This window comes from Hypanus sabinus, chromosome 2 (assembly GCF_030144855.1).
Source record: "Hypanus sabinus isolate sHypSab1 chromosome 2, sHypSab1.hap1, whole genome shotgun sequence".
NCBI classification, from domain to species: Eukaryota; Metazoa; Chordata; class Chondrichthyes; order Myliobatiformes; family Dasyatidae; genus Hypanus; species Hypanus sabinus.
The window spans coordinates 73,688,006-73,709,022 of NC_082707.1; the positions used below are offsets into that span (position 1 = coordinate 73,688,006).

The 21,017-nt window shown below is 42.3% G+C and overlaps 1 protein-coding gene and 1 long non-coding RNA gene across 7 annotated transcripts in view; one reads left to right on the forward strand and one right to left on the reverse strand.

The window, feature by feature from the left end:
• LOC132379907 (uncharacterized) overlaps positions 1-10,338 on the reverse strand; it is a 41,807-nt gene extending 31,469 nt beyond the window's left edge. For 2 of the 5 annotated variants that reach the window (XM_059948247.1, XM_059948236.1), the window contains exons 1-7: positions 8,749-10,338; positions 7,521-7,623; positions 5,906-6,021; positions 4,819-4,907; positions 1,930-2,061; positions 506-601; positions 25-162 (exon numbers count right to left, since the gene is read on the reverse strand). In XM_059948247.1, coding sequence (XP_059804230.1) covers positions 25-162; positions 506-601; positions 1,930-2,061; positions 4,819-4,907; positions 5,906-6,021; positions 7,521-7,623; positions 8,749-8,893 — 819 coding nt within the window. In that variant the 5' untranslated portion in view covers positions 8,894-10,338. Of the gene's footprint in view, positions 1-24; positions 163-505; positions 602-1,929; positions 2,062-4,818; positions 4,908-5,905; positions 6,022-7,520; positions 7,624-8,336; positions 8,498-8,708 lie in introns of those variants that run through there. The other 3 variants (XM_059948262.1, XM_059948255.1, XM_059948270.1) reach the window with 3 other exon arrangements.
• Positions 9,277-20,221, forward strand: LOC132379923 (uncharacterized). 2 transcript variants are annotated; one of them, XR_009507573.1, is made up of 4 exons: positions 9,277-9,416; positions 11,670-11,788; positions 16,178-16,345; positions 19,890-20,221. It is a non-coding gene; the product is annotated as an uncharacterized LOC132379923 (long non-coding RNA). The 2 variants fall into 2 exon arrangements; XR_009507571.1 differs by lacking the exon at positions 19,890-20,221 and having other exon boundaries at positions 16,178-16,581.
• Positions 20,222-21,017: the final 796 nt, after the last annotated feature.

Sequence of the window (21,017 nt, forward strand, 5' to 3'; positions counted from 1 at the left end):
TGTTTCGAATGACAGAAATGTTACCTGAGATCTTGTAAATTCCAAACCAGGGGGAACAGTAATGCAGTCTGTAATTTTCTGAAATGCCATGTAGTTGTAATCGAATTCAAAGCGTTTCAGTTGAAATGTAAGAATTTGTGGCAAGTGCTTAAAATAGTATCTCTGAAAAATGTAAGGTAGAAATGAGTTTTACTTTTCCTGTTTCATCAATGCAAAGCTGAAGATTAGCAGATCTCTTTGCTATACATTTCAAATGTTGCAGCCATTCACTCTCCGTGTTGTAAATCCTCATGTGAATACATTTCACATGGAATTCCACATTGTATGTATTTGACACGTCTCACCAGTGAAGACATTGCACTGACATCTGGCAATACTGAAGGGCTCAAGGAGATGATTTGTCCAGGAAAAAATATATTTTTACCTTTCAGCTGCTTCTATTGCTCCTCTGATTTGCAGCATGAAGAATTACAGAAATACCAGGATGACTGATTGGAATACTTACTGATGATGTTTCAGTCTTCATCTCACAGTTGGTACAATAACATTTGTTGTCACCTTCCATTTTTTCCTCCTTCAAAAACTGTTCAAGACTCTTTTCCTTTAAGAAGAAAGGAACAGGATAGAGAGAAGGTACCAGTTCATGTCCATTTTGTTTAGAGATACAGCTCGAAACAGGCCCCTCCGGCCCAATGAGCTGCACCACCAGGCAACCCACCTGTTTAACCCTCGCCTGACCTGAGGATAGTTTACCATGACCAGTTAACCTACTATCCAGAATGCCTTTGGGATGTGAAGGAACCGGAGCACCCGGAGGAATCCCACAGGCTCACAGGAAGGATGTACAAATATTTTACGGATGTAATCAGAACTGAAATCCAAATTCTGATGCCCGAGCTGTAGTAGGGTCACACTAACCGTTACACCACCATGGTGTCCCAATTCTCAAACAATTAGTCATCTGTTGTATTGGCTTCAATGCATGCTGTAACTGGTAGGTACTGAACAAATAGACCCTCTACTCATTGCTAGAACCTAGTATATTAATAATAGGCAAATTGTCAATGGCAATACCACTGGATATTAAGACAAGATGGTTGGCCTCCCTTGTTGGAGGTGACCAATACAAGGCCCAGATGTGGCATAATTCTTATCTGTAAACTTAACATACCAGGCTTCTAAATGTGTGAAAATACTTTGATTTTCACGGTCAGTTACAGTTAAAAACTATTAGTAAACAAAAAATCCTATTACAAGAAGTAATTATTTTAGAAATTAATTCTAAATGCTTAAAATAGTTAAAATGTTCCAAATCATTGAAGTTGACAATTAATCATGCTTATAGTAACTCTCAGCACTGTCCTCTTTCATTAAAATGTAAATTGATATATTTAGACTTGTCCCAAGTCTAAGCTGGTGCAGGTCAGTGATCAGATTTTCCATCATAACTACTGGGAAACTCCAATTCAGCCAGTACTCTCCTGGAGAGGTTCGATGCTGGAATGGATCAACACGCCAAATTGATTTCTCAACACTTTGCGAAAAGCTAACTTATAAAAGAATGAATATGCAAGATCATTCTGAGGTCAAAAGAAAACAGGTGTCCTAAAATTTTTTGATAATTTTCTGGATTAAGTATTTTATGTTTCGAGGTAAGAAACAATACAGGTGGTCAGTCAGTTAGTTAATTAGCAACACAGTGTGGAGTCGGTCTCTCTGGCCCTTCGAACCATGCTGACCCAGCAAACTCACAACCCCAATTAACCCCAATCTGATCACAGGACAGTTTACAATGACCAAGTAACTTACTAGCCCATACAATAGAGACTGTGGGAGCATAAGGAGAAAACCCATGCAATAGGAAAGTAATCAATCACTCTAATTTTTAAGAAATATTTACCTTATTTTCCTTTTTTTAAAAAAACTTACCATGAAATCAAACTTCTCTGCAGCATTAACTGAGCAAACAGATAGAGGTATATCCAGGAAAAAAGTGTCTTCATCCATGGATTGTTTGCATTTTAAACACTTCAATGAGTTAACCATGGTGACCTGATAAATCTACAAGATATAACCCAATGAGAACTGAGCCTGTGATCCATCAGTTGGAATTTAGTACAAGAAAACTGATACCTTATAAATTGCTCTCAAAAATACAGATTCCTCATTGGTTTGATTAAGTTGTACAATAAATATTCTTAAGGGATGAACACCACGTGAATATGATACCTTGGCAACAACACTGATTGGCTGTTCTTGTTCAGCTTCAAATGGAGTGTGGCACAAGGAGGAATTGACCGGCCATCGTTCTCCCTGTGACACTGGAATCATTGCTCTCTTGAATCAGAATCAAGTTACACATCACTGATACTTGTTGTGAAATGTGCTGTTTTACAGCAGCAGTACAGTACAAGATGCAAAAATTACCATAATGTACAAGAGGGATTGTGAGGTTGCTTTCATGGGCTGACTGGCCATTCAGAAATCTGATGGCAGAGGGGAATCAAAATCAGTTTTAATATCACCAGCAAATGGAGTGAAATTTGCCGTTTTACAGCAACAGTTCACTGATATAAATTAACAGTGAAAACAAACTGAATTACAATGCATATATATGTATATATCTATTAAATAGGTAAATTAAAATATATAGAGCAAAATACTGGAAATAAAGTAGTGAGGTAGTGTTCACTGGTTTAATGCCCATTTAGAAATCGGATGGCAGAGGGGAAGAAGCTATTCCTGAATCACTTAGTGTGTGCCTTTTGGCTTCTGTACCTTCTTCCTGGTAGTAACAGTGTGAAGAGGGCATGTCCTGGCTGCTGGGGATCGTTAATGATGCACTCTGCCTTCCTAAGACACCGCTCCTTGACGATGTCTCGGATACTACAGAGACTGGTACCCTTGATGGCACTGACTGATTTTCCATGTTTCTGCTATATATTTTGATCTTGTGCAGCAGTGCCCCCCTCCTGCATATCAGGTGGTGATGCAGCCAGTCAGAAAGATCTCCAAAGTACATTTCTAGTTTTTGAGTGTTTTAGTTGACAAACCAAATCTCCTCCAACTTCTAAGGAAATATAGCTACTGGCTTGCCTCATATATCTGCATCAATGTATTGTGTCTTAGTTAAGTCCTCAGAGATATTAACACCCAAGAACTTGAAACTGCTCCCTTTCTCTACTTCTGAGGATTGTCTAAAATTCTGCGTGTGGTTTTCAGGCTCTTGTACCTCCTTCCCGATGGAAGCAATGAGAAGGGGGCATGTCCTAGATGGTGAGGGTCCTTTATGATGTATGCCGCCTTCGTGAAGCACCAACTTTTGAAGATGCCCACGATAGACAAAGGCTTGTGCCCGTGATGGAGCTGGCTGAGTTTATAACCCTCTGCAGCCTCTTTTCATCCTGCACCTTGGAGCCTCCACACCAGGTGGCAATACAACCAGCTAGAATGCTTTCCCCAGTACATATGTAGAAATTTGCTAGAGGCTTTTGTGACATAACAAATCTCCACAAACTCTGCAGCCTTCTTCATGATTGTATCAATGTTTTGGGCCCGGTATAGATCCTCTGAGCTGCTGATATTCAAGAACTAGAAGCCATTCATCCTTTTCACTTCTAATGCAAAGATGTGTTCTCCTAACTCCCCCTTCCTGATGTCCATAATAAATTTCCTGGTCTTGCTGACATTAAGTCCAAGATTGTTGTTGCTACACCACTCAACCAGCCTTTACCAGGCTCCATCTCACTCCCATAATCTTCTTATTGCCATCTGAGATTCTGCCAACAACAGTTGTGTCATCAGATAATTTATAGATGGTGATTGAGCTGTGACTAGTGCACTCTATTTCCTGGAGAATTCGTGGCCTATCAATACTTCAAGACTTGAATCATCGACTGATGTGAGAATTGTATAACTGCCTTAGAAAAGTGACCAATGGGATAGATACCACCTTTTTCCAGGCGTACGGCATAAGACATTCAATTAGTATGCTGAAGAGGAGATTAACTTTTCATCAGGGAGGTAACAAAAGTGATCAAAGGTGATAAAGGTATAGCGATAGATAATTGTCAATCAATTGTCTGTGTTTCCTCCTCCATCATTCTCAGCACTTTTTAGCGACAGAACATTTCACTGTGCAAAGGTGGTGTAGTTAACCTCGAGGACTGTCAGACACTCTGTGTCCATTGTGTGTGCTTGACATGGAAACTTGAGCTGACTGAAGGAGAAGAGGCCATAAGTTGGGTCACTCTCTGGAAGGTCAGCACATGAATAGTCAAGAGGCTCTGGCAGAGTAAGACCAGATCAGTGACTGAATTGTAAAGATGGTAGAAATACATCAATAAAATCAGTTTTTGAGTACAATACAAATCGTTCATCGGACACAGAGTCATACAGCATTGAAACAGGCCCTTTGGCCCAATTGATCTATGCTGACCAATATTCAAGCTAAACCAATTTGCAAGTATTTGGCCAATATCCTTCTAAATCTTTCCTATCCATGTACTTGTCCCACTATCTTTTCAAGGCTGTTATTGTAGATGACTCCACCACTTGGCTTCACATCTTAGCCAGGATCTTAAAAACATCCAAAAATGATTTACAGTATGTCCTAGACCGTGGGAGAATGAGTGAGCAAACAGTTGAAAGAACATTTAAGGAAATAGGTTGTAAAGAATGACAGGTATTTGTATAGAAATAATGCTAAATAAGGAAATATAGAAAAATTAAACTGAAAAGTACAGATCAAATTACAGGTAAACCGAGGCACATTTTATAAACAAATCGATTATCAGTATCACAACAGATCAATTTTACCTTCAGAATATTATCCTCCTGATCCATTTTGCTATTCAGTTTGTTCACCAGACTGCGAAAACATTCCTCTATGTCTCTCTGCTTATAAACTTGACAAAATAGTTTTAAAAATGTGTCAATGTAAGCATACAAGTACAATTATTATAGTTGCTTAAATTAGCATTGATTTCCCAGTTAATGTTCTGTGATTATTAATTTTATAATATAAATTGCAGATGTATGAATTTGAAATAATAAATTGAAAATGATAGAGGCATTCGGCGGGTCAAGCAGCCTCCCTGGTGGGAGAAAAGTAGAGCCAATGTTTCAGGTTGACGACCTTCCGTCAGATTTTGATGATAAATCATCAACTTGAAATACTTGCTATGTATTTGCAGAAATCCTTTCAGTACATCAAGTCTGCACCAACCACCCATTTATTTAAATCCCATTTTATGTATTTATTTGTTCAGTGACTCCCTCAGTGAGTGTCTGGACAACAATTATTGCATTATGTACCACTGGTAAATTTCTGGTTTACGGGCATCCTGGCCGAACTCCTTGTGAACATCCTCCCTTCGTCCCTTCCACCACTTTCTGTCTGGTCTTGCTGAAGCCCATCAGGAAACTTCTGGGACTAATGGTAATTCCGTCACTCAGACTGGGGATGTTATACTGATCTCACCTTTTGCTTAATACCCAAATCCGCCAGCTAACAGTTGCAAATCTTGATAAATACCATAAGAAATTCAGCAGTTTAAATTTTAAAATGAATATTGCAATGGGATTTGAACTCAGCTCTCTGGATGGTGAGACCAGATCTCTGGTAACTTAACCTCTGTGCCACCCTATTATTTCAACCCTGATGAGTAACTGGAACTCCAAGCTAATTTACACATATACTCACTGAGCATATGGAGATTGAAACAATTTTTTACTTCATCGAATTGCCTTTCTTTTGTGAGTCCACAAAACTGACCCCAACGACGGAAGAGTTCAATCATAAATATATCAAGCAGCAGAATGCTATGGATTTGAGAAACTTTCTTTGAATCGGTAAACTGGCATACTGCTATCTGATGAAAGCATGGATGTGTCTATTGCTTACCTTTCAACTTCAATTGGGAGGTCAACTGTTCTGTGCTCAAGGACCATTTATTCCCATTTGATAATCGTTCAAACAGGGAACGCAACTCACAAATTAATGAATCTTGTCCATTGTAACTGCAAAAAATATGAAACAGTGAAATTTTACATCGCTTATAACCTCTGAGGGGGTCAGCAACTTTAAACTCCGCAGTGCTATCATTTCCGAGGACCTGTCCTGGGCCCAGCATTTCAGTGCAATTATGAAGACAGCATGGCAGCACCTCTACGAAGATTGAGAATGACATCTAAAACTCTAGCCAACCTCTGTAGCTGTGTAGTGGAGAGTTTATTGACTGGCTGCATCATGGCCTGGTATGGAAACACCAATGCCATTGCACTGAAAATCCAATAAAAATGTAGAGGATTCAACCCAGTCCATCACGGGTAAAACCCTCCTTGCCAGAGAGCACATCTACATGGAGTTCTGTCACAGGGAAGCTGCATCCATGATATGAAACCCCCACACCCAGGACATGCTCTCTGATCCTGTTGCCATCAGAAAGATACAGGAATGCAAAGACTCACACAGCCAGGTTCAGTAACAGTTGTTACCCTTCAACCATCAGCTCTTGAACCAGAGGATAACTTCACTCATCTTCACTCGCCCATCACTGAACTGTACCCACAACCTCTTGAATCACTTTCAAGGACTCCATATTTATCAAATATTTATTATTTTTCTCTTTTCTATTTTCTTTTGAATTTGTACTGGTTGTGCCTTTTGCACACTGGTTGATAGCCCTGTTGGGTGCAGTCTTTAACTGATTGTATTGTGGTTGTTGAATTTATAGAGTATATCTGCAAGAAAATGAATCTCATGGTTGTATCTGGTGACATACATGCATACTGGTCATAAATTTACTTTGATCCATATTATGTGCTACCCAATTGATAAAAATAACAAATTATTTTAATGTGATTTTCCCTTTACAAATTCTCGATGATGATTTTACAGTGTCTTCTGAAAAATCATTGATCTCAGAAATTTTTCCCCAATGATGTGGCCACCACAAATATCAATTTTATGCACATTTTAATTTTGAAATGTCCCTGTACCAACAGATTAATTGTTACTTTCCCAAGTCCTCCATAATATTTAGAATTGAGTTAATCAATCATGACTGTATAATCAATAAGCAATAAAAACTGCTGCTGCTGTAAACCGTGAACTCCTATTTGCCTCCCCTGACTATTTCCGGCATGTTCTGTACTTGTCTTACTCTTGAATAAAAGTACTGAACTTACAGGTATCACTATTACATTCCTTCCCCGGTAATCCCTTACTTACAGTTATCTGGGTTGCATTCCCCATTCCAAATAAATGTTCTTCACCAACTTTTAAGCTCTAAGCTCTTTAAAAATCTGGATATTTATTTTCCCCAAAACATAGTGTACACCAGTGTAGAAATGGCATCTTTGGTCTAACTGGTCTGTGTTGACCAAGTTTCACATCTAAGCTAGTTCCATTTGCCTTTGTTCAGCTAATATCCCTCTAAATGTTTCTTACTGAAGTACCTTTATACACACTATTTCTATATAAAATAGAGAAGTCATTATGCAATTCTCAATCCTACCTGGTAATGCATTCTTTAACTTCCTGGGTCATGAACCATGTTTGAAGTAATGTGTTCAGGTAACACGTGGCTCCCTGATTTTTCAATCCAACAAAATGTTTACCTGTAATAAAACCAGGAAGAAAATGGAAAAGTTGTTTAATACCCAAATAACATCAATTCTGTTTCAGGTGGTTCTTTATAACAATCCTCACAATGTAAGAAGGTATAGCAAAAAGCTTTATGATAAACAGGGAAATTTCAAAACCGCACACACAGAATGCTGGAGGAATTCAGCAGGACAGGCAGTATCTGTGGAAAAGTTCTGCCGAAAGGTCTCAGCCTGAAATCATTGCTCAGATTTCCAACATCTGCAGATTTCTCTTGTTTGTGAAAGAACAAAGTGTAATTGGGTAAAAGAAGATGATATACATTTTATTGTAGATTGCTTGAGATAGAGTAGGCCCTTTGAACTGCGCAGCCCAGCAACCCCCAAATTAACCCTAACCCAATCAGATGACAATTTACAATCACCAATTAACTCAACAACTACTGTGTGAGAATATTAGAGATGTTCTGTCTGTAACTGAACTAGACACACAAAAAAATATTTTAAACAGGAGTTTGGAAACAGAAAGATGGCACATTTTTGAGGATTATTCAGAGAATGTCAAGTGCCAAGAGTGCAAAGGTTGAATAAATGACTACCAGGTTAAAACAGTGAAATGAGCAGTTCGAAGTTCAGTGTTGCAGTAATACAGAAACTCTCGCAGAACATGGAAGACTAGGGCAGAGAGAAATCATCTGAGAACTTTCAAAATGATGCCCAACACCTACAACATGAATGTGGTTTAACTACTGATCGCGTTCTTTTAACTTCTTCGCCCAGCACTGAATGCTGATCCTTGAGTTGTGACGTGCCATTCCACTTCGAATTGACTTCTCACCCTCACCCGTCGCCCCCACACCTCCCCCACCCCAACTCCACACGGGGCCGCTGCTTTCATCGCCCTACTGGGTTAGTTGCCCATCATTTTGTTGTGGTCTGTAAAACATTACCAATAAAATTAAGTTATAAAGTCACTGCGTACTACAGAGAGAGAGAGAGTGAGAGTGAAAGAGAGACAACTGTACTGCAAGGCATCGTGCTTAAATTCAACCAGAGAATTAATCTTATCAAGAGCTCAAATTAGAAAGATTTGTCTTTACAGTAATACGTGGATAGTTACTGCTGATTTACGCTTCATACTTTGGTAGCCGGAAGACTTTTGGAACCAGGGGAACCAGTTAAACAAGTAGTGCCTGGCACTGGCAGGTATCCAACTGTAGAAGCGAAGTAGGAGCCACGACAAAGTTCTGTTAATAGACATCATCACGAAAGCTGCAACATTCATTCAGGATATTGGCGCCTAATATACTTTTCTACTAATGCCTTTTTGTCACTTGTTAGCATTTTATATATTCTTAACACTTCCTGTTTCACTTTCTCTGAACCAGGGGCGGTTTCTACAGAGCGGAAAAAACAAGGAAGTTACAGGTTTAATATACTACGGCGCCCACTTGTGCTCGTTACAAGCAAGTTGTACAGAGAAATATTACTTCACAGACAATTGTCGCCGGATCTTTCAGGCGGGATTTAAATCCGATGTGTTTTGTTTTGGATTTCGGGAGCGGGGACCCCATCGATTATGGCCTGGACCCAGTAGTATTAGCCATCCAATTCCGTGTGTGAGAGCGGAGCACGACTTTAATCCACCTTTGAATGCATCTATTTACAGAAAACTTATGTGGTTACACGAGTCATTTTATTCCTGGGCCTCTTGCAAGTGCTAGCAGCCGAGTTGTAACGAGAAGGAAGTTAAGCAATTCGGACAGGAAACTAATTGGCCGATAGGACATTGCTGACAACTGGCAGGGGTGAGACAACCTCCCCAGAGAGCTGAAAACTTGGCAGACCGCAAATGGCGCACGTACGGTCAGGCGACCAAGGTTGATTATGCACAAAAACACCGGGCTGGTGGGCTGAAGTCCTGGGTCAATTCTGACAACTCATTAAGTTTGTTCAGAAGTTTGCAGATCCTCAGTAAATTTCACTCTCGGTCAAATCAGGAGAGTACCAAACATGGAATGGGATTTTGAGAAAGTCCAGCTGAATGGTGGAGTCAGGGGCAAAGTTTCCCACCCTATGAATCTGAGGTGGTGCTGAAAATAAGAGATGATATCACAACATCAGCTGAAAACAAGACTTTTTTGTGCTGAATGTTGTATTTGTTCTTCTGGATGGTATAACTCACTGGCTCAGAAGGTGCTGTTGAAGTAACTTAATGAGAAGCCCAGATAAATGAGATTTCTTGGAATCATATCACTCAGATACAGGCCTCTTGCCCATGTCATCCACGTTGATCATGATGCCTATCCGTACCAATTCTATTTGTGCATATTATGTCTGTATTCCTCAATACCTGTTCTGTCCAAGCAACTTGTCCAAATCATTTTTTTAAGCTTTGTAATTGAAACTGCCTCTATTGCTCCCTCCAGAATCAGAGTCAGTTTTATTTTCACTGACATGTTATGGCATTTGTTGTTTTGTTTCAGCAGTATAGTGCAAGATGTGAACAATCACTACAGTCACAATAACTGAAGAGATCCTGCACAGTGAGTGTAGGAAGTTAGAGAAGAGGCTGAAGAGCAGGACCACCAAAGTAGTCATCTCTGGATTACTCCCGGTGTCACGTGCTAGTCAGGGCAGGAATAGAATGATGAGTGGAACAGATTAATGAGTGGCCGAGGAACGAGTTCAGGGGGCAGGGCTTCAGTTTCTTGAATAACTGGAACCTTTTCTGGGGCAAGGGTAACCTGGGAAAGAAGGATAGGTTGCAACTAAACTGGAAGGGAACCGATATCCTAGCTGGCAGGTTCATGAATGCTATTGGGGAGGTCTGAAACTACTTTAGCCGGGTGTGAGAAGCAGAGCACCAGGTCAGAAAGTGGAGGGATGGAGAGGAAGGTAGATGTCAGGGCAAGTTAAAATGGACAGGAGCACAGTAATAGATAAGATGGGATGGATAGTGTGAAATGTGAGTATGTTAATGCTATGTGTATTATGGATAAAGGGAATGGACTTTTAGCATGGATCAGTACATGGAACTGAGGTGTTGTGGCCATTACAGACACTTGGTTGAGAGAGGGACAGGAATGGGTGCTTAATATCCCAGGGTTTCAATGCTTTTGGAAAGAAAGAGGGGGATATAAAAGAGGAGGGGGAGTTGCATGACTAATCAGGAACAGTATCATAGCTGCACCAGGAGGAGAGATAATGGAGGGCTCGTATAAATGGGTAGAATTTTAAAAAATAGGAGTCACTCTGATGGGATTGTACTCCAGACTCACAATAGTCACTGGGATATTGAGGAACAGATATGCAGGCAGGTTTATATGCAGGAAGAATGTCAAGGCTTTGGAGGGAGTGCAGAAGACGTTTACCAGGATGTTGCCTTGATTCGAGGGCATGTGCTATCACAAGAGGTTGGACAAACTTGTGTTGTTTTCTCTGGCACGGCAGAGGATGATCTGAGATCTGATAGAGAGTTACAAGATTAAGAGAGGCATAGATGGAGTAAGCAGAAGGTAACTTTTTCCCAGGGTTGAAATGTCTACTACCAGAGGTTATGTATTTAAGGTGAGAGGGGGTAATTTCAAAGTAGATATGAGGGGCATTTTTTTACACAAATACTGGTGGGTGCCTTGTGTGGTAGTAGAGTCAGAAGCATTAGAGAATTCTGAGAGACATTTAGAACGGCACATGAATGTGAGGAACATGGAAGGATATGGACATTATGCAGGCAGGAGACAATAGTTTAGTTAGCCATTTGTCTAATTAACTTAGTTGGTTCTGCTCTGAGTTGTGGGCCAAATGGTTTGCTCCAGGGCTGTACCATTCTGTGTTCTTTGTTCTACAAAGATAGATAGATGGATAGTGCAAAAGAGGAAGTACAAAGTAGTGTTCATAGATCCATGGACCATTCATAAATCAATGGTGGAGGGGAAGAAGCTGTTCTTAAAACACTGAGTATGAGTCTTCAGGCTCCTGTACCTCCATGATGCTAGTAATGAGAAGATGGAATGTCCCAGATGATGAGGGTCCTTAATGATGGATGCCTCTTTCTTTAGACTCTGCCTTTTGAAGATGTACTCGACGGTGGGAGAGCTGAGCCTGTGATCGATCTGGATAAGTCTACAACCCTCTGCACCTTTTTCCATTATGCGCATTGGATCCTCCATACCAGCAGGTGATAAGACCATAAGACAATAAGACATAGGAGCAGGATTTAGGCATTTGGCCCATCAAGTCTACTCCACCATTCAATCACGGCTGATCCTTATTTACCCTTCTCAGCCCCACTCCCCGCCATTCCTCCTGTAACCTTTGACACCATTGTCAGTCAAGAACCTATCAATCGCTGCCTTAAATACAATCAACGACCTGGCCTCCACAGCTGAAGTAGTAACAAATTCCACAAATTCATCACCTCTGGCTGAAGAAATTCCTCCACATCTCTGTTTTAAATGGGCACCCCTCCATCCCGAGGCAGTGCCCTCTTGTCCTAGACTCACCCACCATGGGAAACATCCATTCCACATCTACTTTGTCTAGGATTTTCAACTTTCAAAAGATTTTAATGCGATCAGCCCTTAACCATTCTAAACTCCAGTAAGTACAGGCCCAGAGCCTTCCAATGTTTCTCGTATGATAACCCATTTATTCCTGGAATCATCCATGTGAATCTCCTCCGAACCCTTTCCAATGCCAACACATCTTTTCTTAGATAAGGGGCCCAAAACTGTCCCCATTTAAAAAATAGTCCGCTCATTAATTTCTTGTAACAAAGTACATGACTGTGCATTTTTCAACATTGTATTTCATTTGCCACTTCCTTGCCTATTTTCTGAAACCAAGTCCTTCTGCCGTCTTCCTGTTTCCTCAACACTACCTGCCCCTCGACTGATCTTCATATCATCTGAAAACTTGGCAGCAAAGTCATATATTCCATCATCTAAATCATTGACATATAGCATAAAAAGAAGCAGTCCCAACACCGAACCTTCCAGAACACCTCTAGTTACTGGCTGCCAACCAGAAAAGGATCCTTTATTTCCCCAATTGTTGCCTCCAATCAATCAGCTAATATTCTAACCATGCTAGTAACTTTCCTGTAATACCTTTGGCTCTAACAAACCTGTCCATGAGAATATTGGTACCCCCTTCAGTTCACGTGCAACCCATTCCTTTTGTGCAGCTCATACCTTCCTCAGAAGAGATCCCAATGATTTAAAAACCTGAAGCCCTGACCCCCACACCAGCTTCTCAGCTACACATTTATCTGCCAAGATATCCTGTTCCTACCCTCACTAGCACATGCCACAGGTAGCAATTGAGAAATCTCTACCCTGGAGGTCCGGCTTTCTGCCTAGCTCTCCAAGTTCTCTAATCAGGACCTCTTTGCTTTCCCTTCCTAGGTCTTAGTACGAATATATAGCAAGACATCTGGTAGCTCTCCCTCCCTCTCCAAAATGCTGTGGATAGAATCTGAAATGTCCCTGACCCTGGCACCTGGGGTGCAACATATAGAAACATAGAAAACCTATGCACAATATAGGCCCTTCGGCCCACAAATTTTTGTCGAACATGTCCCTACCCTGGAAATTACTAGGCTTACCTGTAGTCCTCTATTTTACTAAGCTCCATGCACCTATATAAAAGCCTCTTAAACGACCCTATCGTATCTGCCCCCACCACCGCTGCCGGCACTCACCACTCTCTGAGTAAAAAACTTACCCCTGACGTCTCCTCTGTACCTTCTCCCCAGCACCTTAAACCTGTGTCATCTTGTGGCAACCATTTTGGCCCTGGGAAAAAGCCTCTGACTATCCACATGATCAATGCCTCTCATCATCTTGTACACCTCTATCAGGTCACCTCTCATTCTCCGTCGCTCCAAGGAGAAAAGGCCGAGTTCACTCAACCTATTCTCATAAGGTATGCTCTCCAATCCAGGAAACATCCTTGTAAATGTCCTCTGCACCCTTTCTATGGCTTCCACATCCTTCCTGTAGTGAAGCGACCAGAACTGAGCACAGTACTCCAAGTGGGGTCTGACCATGGTCCTATATAGCTGCATCATATCATCCTGTGTTCTGTCCAGGTCCACAGAATTCCATTCTGTTCCTCTGATGTTGAGTCCCATATCACTAACACTTCCCTCTTCCCCCTCTGTTCTTTCTGCATCACAGACCCATGACCCATGCTCGGTGTCAGTAACCTGCTTTCCATAGCATTCCCCTGGGAAGTCATCCCCACAACTGTATCCAAAATGGTGCACTTACTATTGAAGAGAATGCTATGCATTATCTAGCTATTCACTGTCCCATTGCTTCTCCTGACAGTCATACATCTACCCACCTCCTGCAACGTAGGGGTGACCACTCCCCTGTAACTCTGATCGGTGATCTCCTCACTTTCCTGTACAAGCTGAAGGTCTTGCAGCTGCTGCTCCAGTTCCCTAACATGGAATTCAAGGAGCTGCAGCGAGATGCACCTCTTGCAGATGTAGTTCGCTGGGAGACACAGAGCCTCCCAAGTCTCCAAGTGAACGATGTCCATTTAAACTACACTAAGTACCCCCGCCACAGCAAAAAAAGGGGAAAAACAGAGACTTACACATACAACTTACCCAGAGTCGAAGCCTCCTTTGATCCAAAGCTTGATGCTACCTGTGAGAAACCTACTTACTGTGAGCAGCTCCCACCGCTGATTGGGCTGCCAGAGTGAGACCAAACGCCAGTGAAACTCTCCTTTTAAATGAGCGCTGCTGATCTGCGAGAAACCTCCTCACTATGCACTGCTGACTGCAGCCACTCAGAATGCTCTCCTTGGTACATCTCCTGAAACTTGATGGAGTCTTTGGTGACATGCCAAATCTTAATAGAAACATTGAAACATAGAAAATAGGTGCAGAAGTAGGCCATTCGGCCCTTCGAGCCTGCAACGCCATTCAGTACGGTCATGGCTGATCATCCAACTCAGAACCCTGTACCTGCTTTCTCTCCATACCCCCGATCCCTTTAGCCACAAGGGCCATATCTAACATCCTCTTAAATATAGCCAATGAACCGGCCTCAACTGTTTCCTGCAGCAGAGAAATCCACAGATTCAACACTCTCTGTGTAAAGAAGTTTTTCCTCATCTCGGTCCTAAATGGCTTCCCCTTTATCCTTACACTGTGATTCCTCGTTCTGAACTTCCCCAACATCGGAAACAATCTTCCTGCATCTAGACTGTCCAATCCCTTTCGAATTTTATATGTTTCAATAAGATCCCCCCTCAATCTTCCAAATTCCAGCTAGTATAAGCCTAGTCGATCCAGCCTTCCTTCATATGAAAATCTTGCCATCCCAGGAATCAATCTGGTGAACCTTCTTTGTACTCCCTCTATGGCAAGAATGTCTTTCCTCAGATTAGGGGACCAAAACTGCACACAATATTCCAGGTGCGGTCTCACCATGGCCTTGTACAACTGCAGTAGAGCCTCCCTGTTCCTGTACTCAAATCTTTTTGCTATGAATGCCAACACGCCATTTGCCTTTTTCACCACCTGCTGTACCTGTATGCCCACCTTCAATGACTGGTGTACAATGATACCCAGGTCTCGTTGCACCTCCCACTTTCCTAATTGGCCACCATTCAGATAATAATCTGTTTTCCTGTTCTTGTAACCAAAGAGGATAATCTCACATTTATTCACATTAAATTGCATCTGCCATGTATTTGCCCACTCACCTAACCTATCCAAGTCACCCTGCATACTCTTAGCATCCTCCTCACAGCTAACACCACCGCCCAGCTTTGTTTCATCCGCAAACTTGAAGATGCTGCATTTAATTCCCTTGTCTAAACCATTAATATATATTGTAAACAACTGGGGTCCCAGCACTGAGCCTTGCGATACCCCACTAGCCACTGCCTGCCATTCTGACAAGGTCCCGTTTACTCCCACTCTTTGCTTCCTGTCTGCTAACCAATTCTCTATCCACAACAATACCATACCCCAATACCGTGCGCTTTGAGTTTGCACACTAATCTCCTGTGTGGAACCTTGTCAAAAGCCTTTTGAAAATCTAAATGAAGCACAGCTGTCAACCTGCTTTCTTCATGATTGTATCAAAGTCTTGGGTCCAGCTTCCTCTGAGAAGCTGATGCCCAGGAATTTGAAGCTGCTTACATTTTCCACCATTGAGCCTCATGAGGATCATAAGGTGATCTCCAGATTCCCCTTCCTGAAGTTCATAATCATTGCTTTGATATAACTGATACTGTGCAAGGTTATCGATGTGGCACCACTCCGCCAAATAAATTATCTAATTCCTGTATATCTCCTCATCAGCATCTTCCATATAACCACTATGCTTTGTGAATTATCTATTCATCTGATTGTCCTTAATTTCTTTTCTCTCTCCATAGAACTGTGCACTTGAGTAGCAGACTCCCCTACCCTGGTAAAACAATTCTAGTTATCTATCCCATCTGTGCTCCTCATAATTTTATAAACCTCTACAAGATCAGCCCCCCCACCTCCTAAGTTCATGTGGGAATTTACCCACCCTCTCCTTTTTCCCATTAGAACGACAGCCCTCCATTTCAGGCAACAATTGATGAAGACACAAGAGACTGCAGATGCTGGAATCTGGAGTAGCAAATAGTCTGATCAGCGGCTCGAGCAGCATTCATGGGAGGAAAGGAATTGTCAACATTTTGGGTGGAAACACTGCATCTAGATCGTGAACATCTGGTGAATCTCTTCTGCACTCTCTCTTTGGCTATCACATCTTTCCTGTAATGTCGCAATCAGAACTGTACAGAATATTAAACTGGAGTCTCTCCAAAGTTTTGTACCTTTGCAACAGGACATCACAATAATTACACTCAGTCCCTCAGCTTGTAAAGGCCATGATTCAAGATTGGAGTTTTTATCACATGTACATCGACACATGCAGTGAAATGTGTTATTTGTGTTAACAACCGACACACCCGAACGTGTGCTGGGGCAGCAACATGGAATGCCGACAAAGCTTGGCAGACAAAACAACATCAAAATAACAGCAACAAAACCCTCCCTCCATCCACACACACACACACACACACACACACACACACACACACACACACACACACACACACAATCCTCTAACCCCAAACCCCAAGATAGTCCGTCTTCATCGGCATTCAGCCTCCAGCAGACCCAAGTTCAGACTCGGACATGCAGACACTGGGTCATTATCTACCCCAGTGGACTCGCATCAATTCGTAGCTCCTCAACCTCTGGAGCTCTGATTGAACCCTCAGGGCTTGATCCTCGTCATTGATCCCAGAACCCACCAATCACCAAACACCAGGCTTCGATCTCAGATCACTGATGTCAGAAGCCTGAATACTAGGCCTCAAACTTTGGTCTCATGAATTTCTGAAGCCAACAGGTCATCGACCTCATTCTTCCCAACTGCATAGAATCCCAACTCTGGAACCCGGTGACAACTGGCTGGGCTGGGGGTGGGGGTGGTGCTACCAGCCTTTATCCACACCTGCCTGCTGGTCCAACATCTGGCTGGACGTTCCAGCCCAACCCGTGGGTGCCCCAAGTTCACATCCCTGGCCTTTGAATGTGCAGCAGGGTCTGCTAAATATAGCCTGTCCTCTAATTACCCCACATCTCTGTCTCTAAACTCAAACCGGATCCCTAACTTCCCTCTTTGTGCACAAAATCATCTGCCTGAACCCAAAAAGAAATAAGCAACTTCAACAGATATCACAGTTTGCTGCCACCTTATGCCCCTGGCCAGAATATCAAATGGCAATCTCTTCTGGCAGATTGTTCCACATTGCCACCATGCACTGTATAAAACAAACCGTCTCTCAGATCCCCTTTAAATCTTTCTCCTGTCACTTGGAAAAAGATTGCATTATGTCCCCTATCTAAGCCTCTCATAACGTTATAAATCTCTGCAAGATCACCTCTCAGCCTCCTTTGCACCTGGGAAACCTGTTCCCTGCTTATCCAATCCCTATTTCTAACTCAACCCTTCTGATCTAGGCAACAGTTTGATGAATCTTTTCTGCAAATCCTTATCACATCTTTCTTATACATTGGCAACCAGAACTAAACACAACAGTCCAAGTGTAGACAAACCAATGATTTGTCCAACTGTAGCAATATGTCCCAACTCATCTACTCAAATTCTCCGCTAATGAAAGCAACCATACAAATGCCTTCTTCATGCCTGTCTACTCATGTTACAGACAGACAGACATACTTTATTGATCTCGAGGGAAATTGGGTTTCATTACAGTCGGCTCAGGCTGTCTGACACTCCGAGGGAGGAGTTGTAAAGTTTGATAGCCACAGGCAGGAATGACTTCCTATGACGCTCAGTGTTACATTTTGGTGGAATGAGTCACTGGCTGAATGTACTCCTGTGCCTAACCAGTACATTATGGAGTGGATGGGAGACATTGTCCAAGATGGCATGCAACTTGGACAGCATCCTCTTTTCAGACACCACCGTGTTACCACATTTAGAGAACTTTTGTAGCTGTATCCCTAAGTGTCTGTTCTACAACATTCTCCAAGGCCCTATCATTTACTGTGCAGGTCCAGCCACATTTTACCCAACCAAAATGCAACACTTCACTTGTCTGTGTTAAATAGATACCTCACACTTGTCTGTGTTAAACTCTGTCAGCCATTCCCTTGCCCACTTTTCCAGTTGATCTAGATCCTTTTGCAAATTTAGACACCATTCTTCGCAATACAGTGTCACTAAGTTTAGTATCATTTGTAAACTTTCTAATCATGCCACTTCTATTCTTTTCCAAATCACTCAAACATCTGATGAAATTTAAAGGATCCTGCATCGAATTTTGGGGCATAAAACTGAGAACAGTTACCCAATCTGAAAAGCAATGGTTGACCGCCAGTTATTGCCAAGCCAATAGTGTATTTAGACAGAAGCCTCAAACACAAGCAGATCATCTCCAAGCCCAAGCTTCTGAAGTAACATATTTTATTTTTATGAAAGTCAAAGTCATTTGCACAAGTATACATATGCACATGCTTACTTGCAGCTGCATCAGAGGCACATAAAATCAGTGACATAACTTTCACAAGGAAAACATAATTAAACATAAGTGATACAAAATAATACAAGAGAAGGTTCTATTTAGAACAAAATAAAACCTGAATCACATTGCCCATTGCACTCCCAGGATTGTTTACAGGATATTTTGTCCCTCTTGTCCAGTTTTTCTCTACGTTCCTTCTTGACATCTATCAATCACCCATCTGCTAATTCACGGTGGATACAACTACAGAACCAGGCTTGCTTGGGTTCTCTAGCACTACGCTGGGGAACTGACTCTCAGATCCAAAATAAGATGAGAGCCGAAGTGGAATCTGAGACTTCAATCATTTCCATCCAAGAAATTAGGATTGAAAATAATCCCATTGGCACCATCTAAATTAGGATCCAAATTAATTTCTCTCCTCCCCCCCTCTCTCCTCCCCCCCTCCTCCCCCCCTCTCCTCCCTCCTCCTCCCCTCTCCTCCCTCCTCCTCCCCTCTCCTCCCTCCTCCTCCCCTCTCCTCCCTCCTCCCCAACTTGTATAGAAGACAGAGTTCTGTTTCCTGCAGAGCATGGTTAAGGGGCATTAAGTGGCATTAGTTTGAAACTCAAAGAAACAATAAAAACTTTCCTTCAAAATCCAGAAGTGCAAATGATAACAGAAAACATTAGCAGTTTTCAGAACTTGAAACATTAATTGTTTCTTTCCCAATAAATTCTATTCAACCCGCTGATTACAAGGTTACAATATTTTGTGATTTTTATGTCACATTTCTAAAATTTGCAGTCTATTTGGTATCAGTCTTTGCTTCATTGTCTATGTAATACATTGCCCACAGGAGCAAAAATAGTACAAGCAGAAATGGTCAGTTCTGATACAAGTAGAAAGAGTGTTTTTCATAAAATTTTGACAATTCAATATTGAGTCTCATAATTCAGCAGGCTCATGATTACTCCTATAAGCAATTGCACCTTCTGTATTCCAAAGTCAAGTTTATTGTCATACTCACAAGTATATTTATGCAGCGGAGCAATGAAAAGGGTTAATTGCAGCTTTATCATGTAGACTGAGTGGACCACTGCTGCTCGTTCCAAAAGGGAAACAGGAAGGGTGGCTTATTCCAGTGCTTGGGTCCAGGAGACCCAAGGTGTGAGGAACATCTGCTCTTTGCCCTTAATCCCCATGTTACTTACAATATGTGTTTGTTTGGCTCTAAGTGGAACCTTCTACTGGTGTGGACACTGAAAAGTGATGTCATGCTCTGTGACTATCAACACGCAGCAAGAGTTATCCTAAAGCTACAGGATGTTCCTTCCTCTGCTGGGAATGTGTCTCCTGTGTTGCAACATCTGAATGAGCCAGGATCCAGGGGGCCCAGTGTGGTGAACTACATATACCTGTCAGGACACGCCCCCCCCCCCTCCCGCTGACTGCTCCTGTGGCTCCTCCCACTGACCCCTGTATAATGGTGATTGGAGCCACAGACCCTTCCTCAGTCTCCAAGATGTTCTGTGATGGTCACTTGCTGCTTGTGCTTTCTTCCAGCCAATAAAAGCCTACCTTAACCCATGTCTCAGAGATGGTGCATCACCTAGCCTTCTCCAAGCTCCATGCTGTAGCCTCAGGTTCATCACCTGGATGGGAGCAGCATTTATGTACAGTGTTCTGGGCCACTGGATGTAAATGTGCTTCTGCTGGCATGTCCATGTGCTCACAGAGTGAATGGTACAATGGATATTGTCCAATTCCAGACTTGAGATATAGTTATGTTCGTGCATCTCCAGACTGTATGACCAGAGTCCAGTGCTCTGCAGATAGGGCGGGACCCTCTCCTTGGTTCCTCTGTCTCAGTGACACACTGCTTCCTATTGGTGCATGAGAGACAGAATGACACTCTTGGCCACATCTGCTGGGGTTTGATAATTGAACAGCTGGCTCCCTCAACTGCTGAGTTCCACCCTCAAGAATAGATGATGCACATGGAGGCAATCCAGAATTCGTTGTGAAATCAGGGTTGGGTTGGGGGGGGGGTGTTAACCAGGCCGAGCACCTGAACAATGACACTTGGACCTCAGGCAGGCAAACAGCTGAAAGATCTAAAGGTACCTAAGTCACCCAGACCAGAGGAACTGCACCCTAGTGTTCTGAAAGAGGTAGCATTAGAGATTGTGGTGGCATCAGAAATGAACTTTTAAAAATGATTGGGCTCTTGCATGGTACCAGAGGATTGGGAAATTGCAATTGTCACTTCTTTCAGTGATTGGGAAGATGTTGGGAAGAATTGTTAAGGATGAGGTTATGGAGTACTTGGTGACACAGGACAAGATAGGACAAAGTCAGCATGG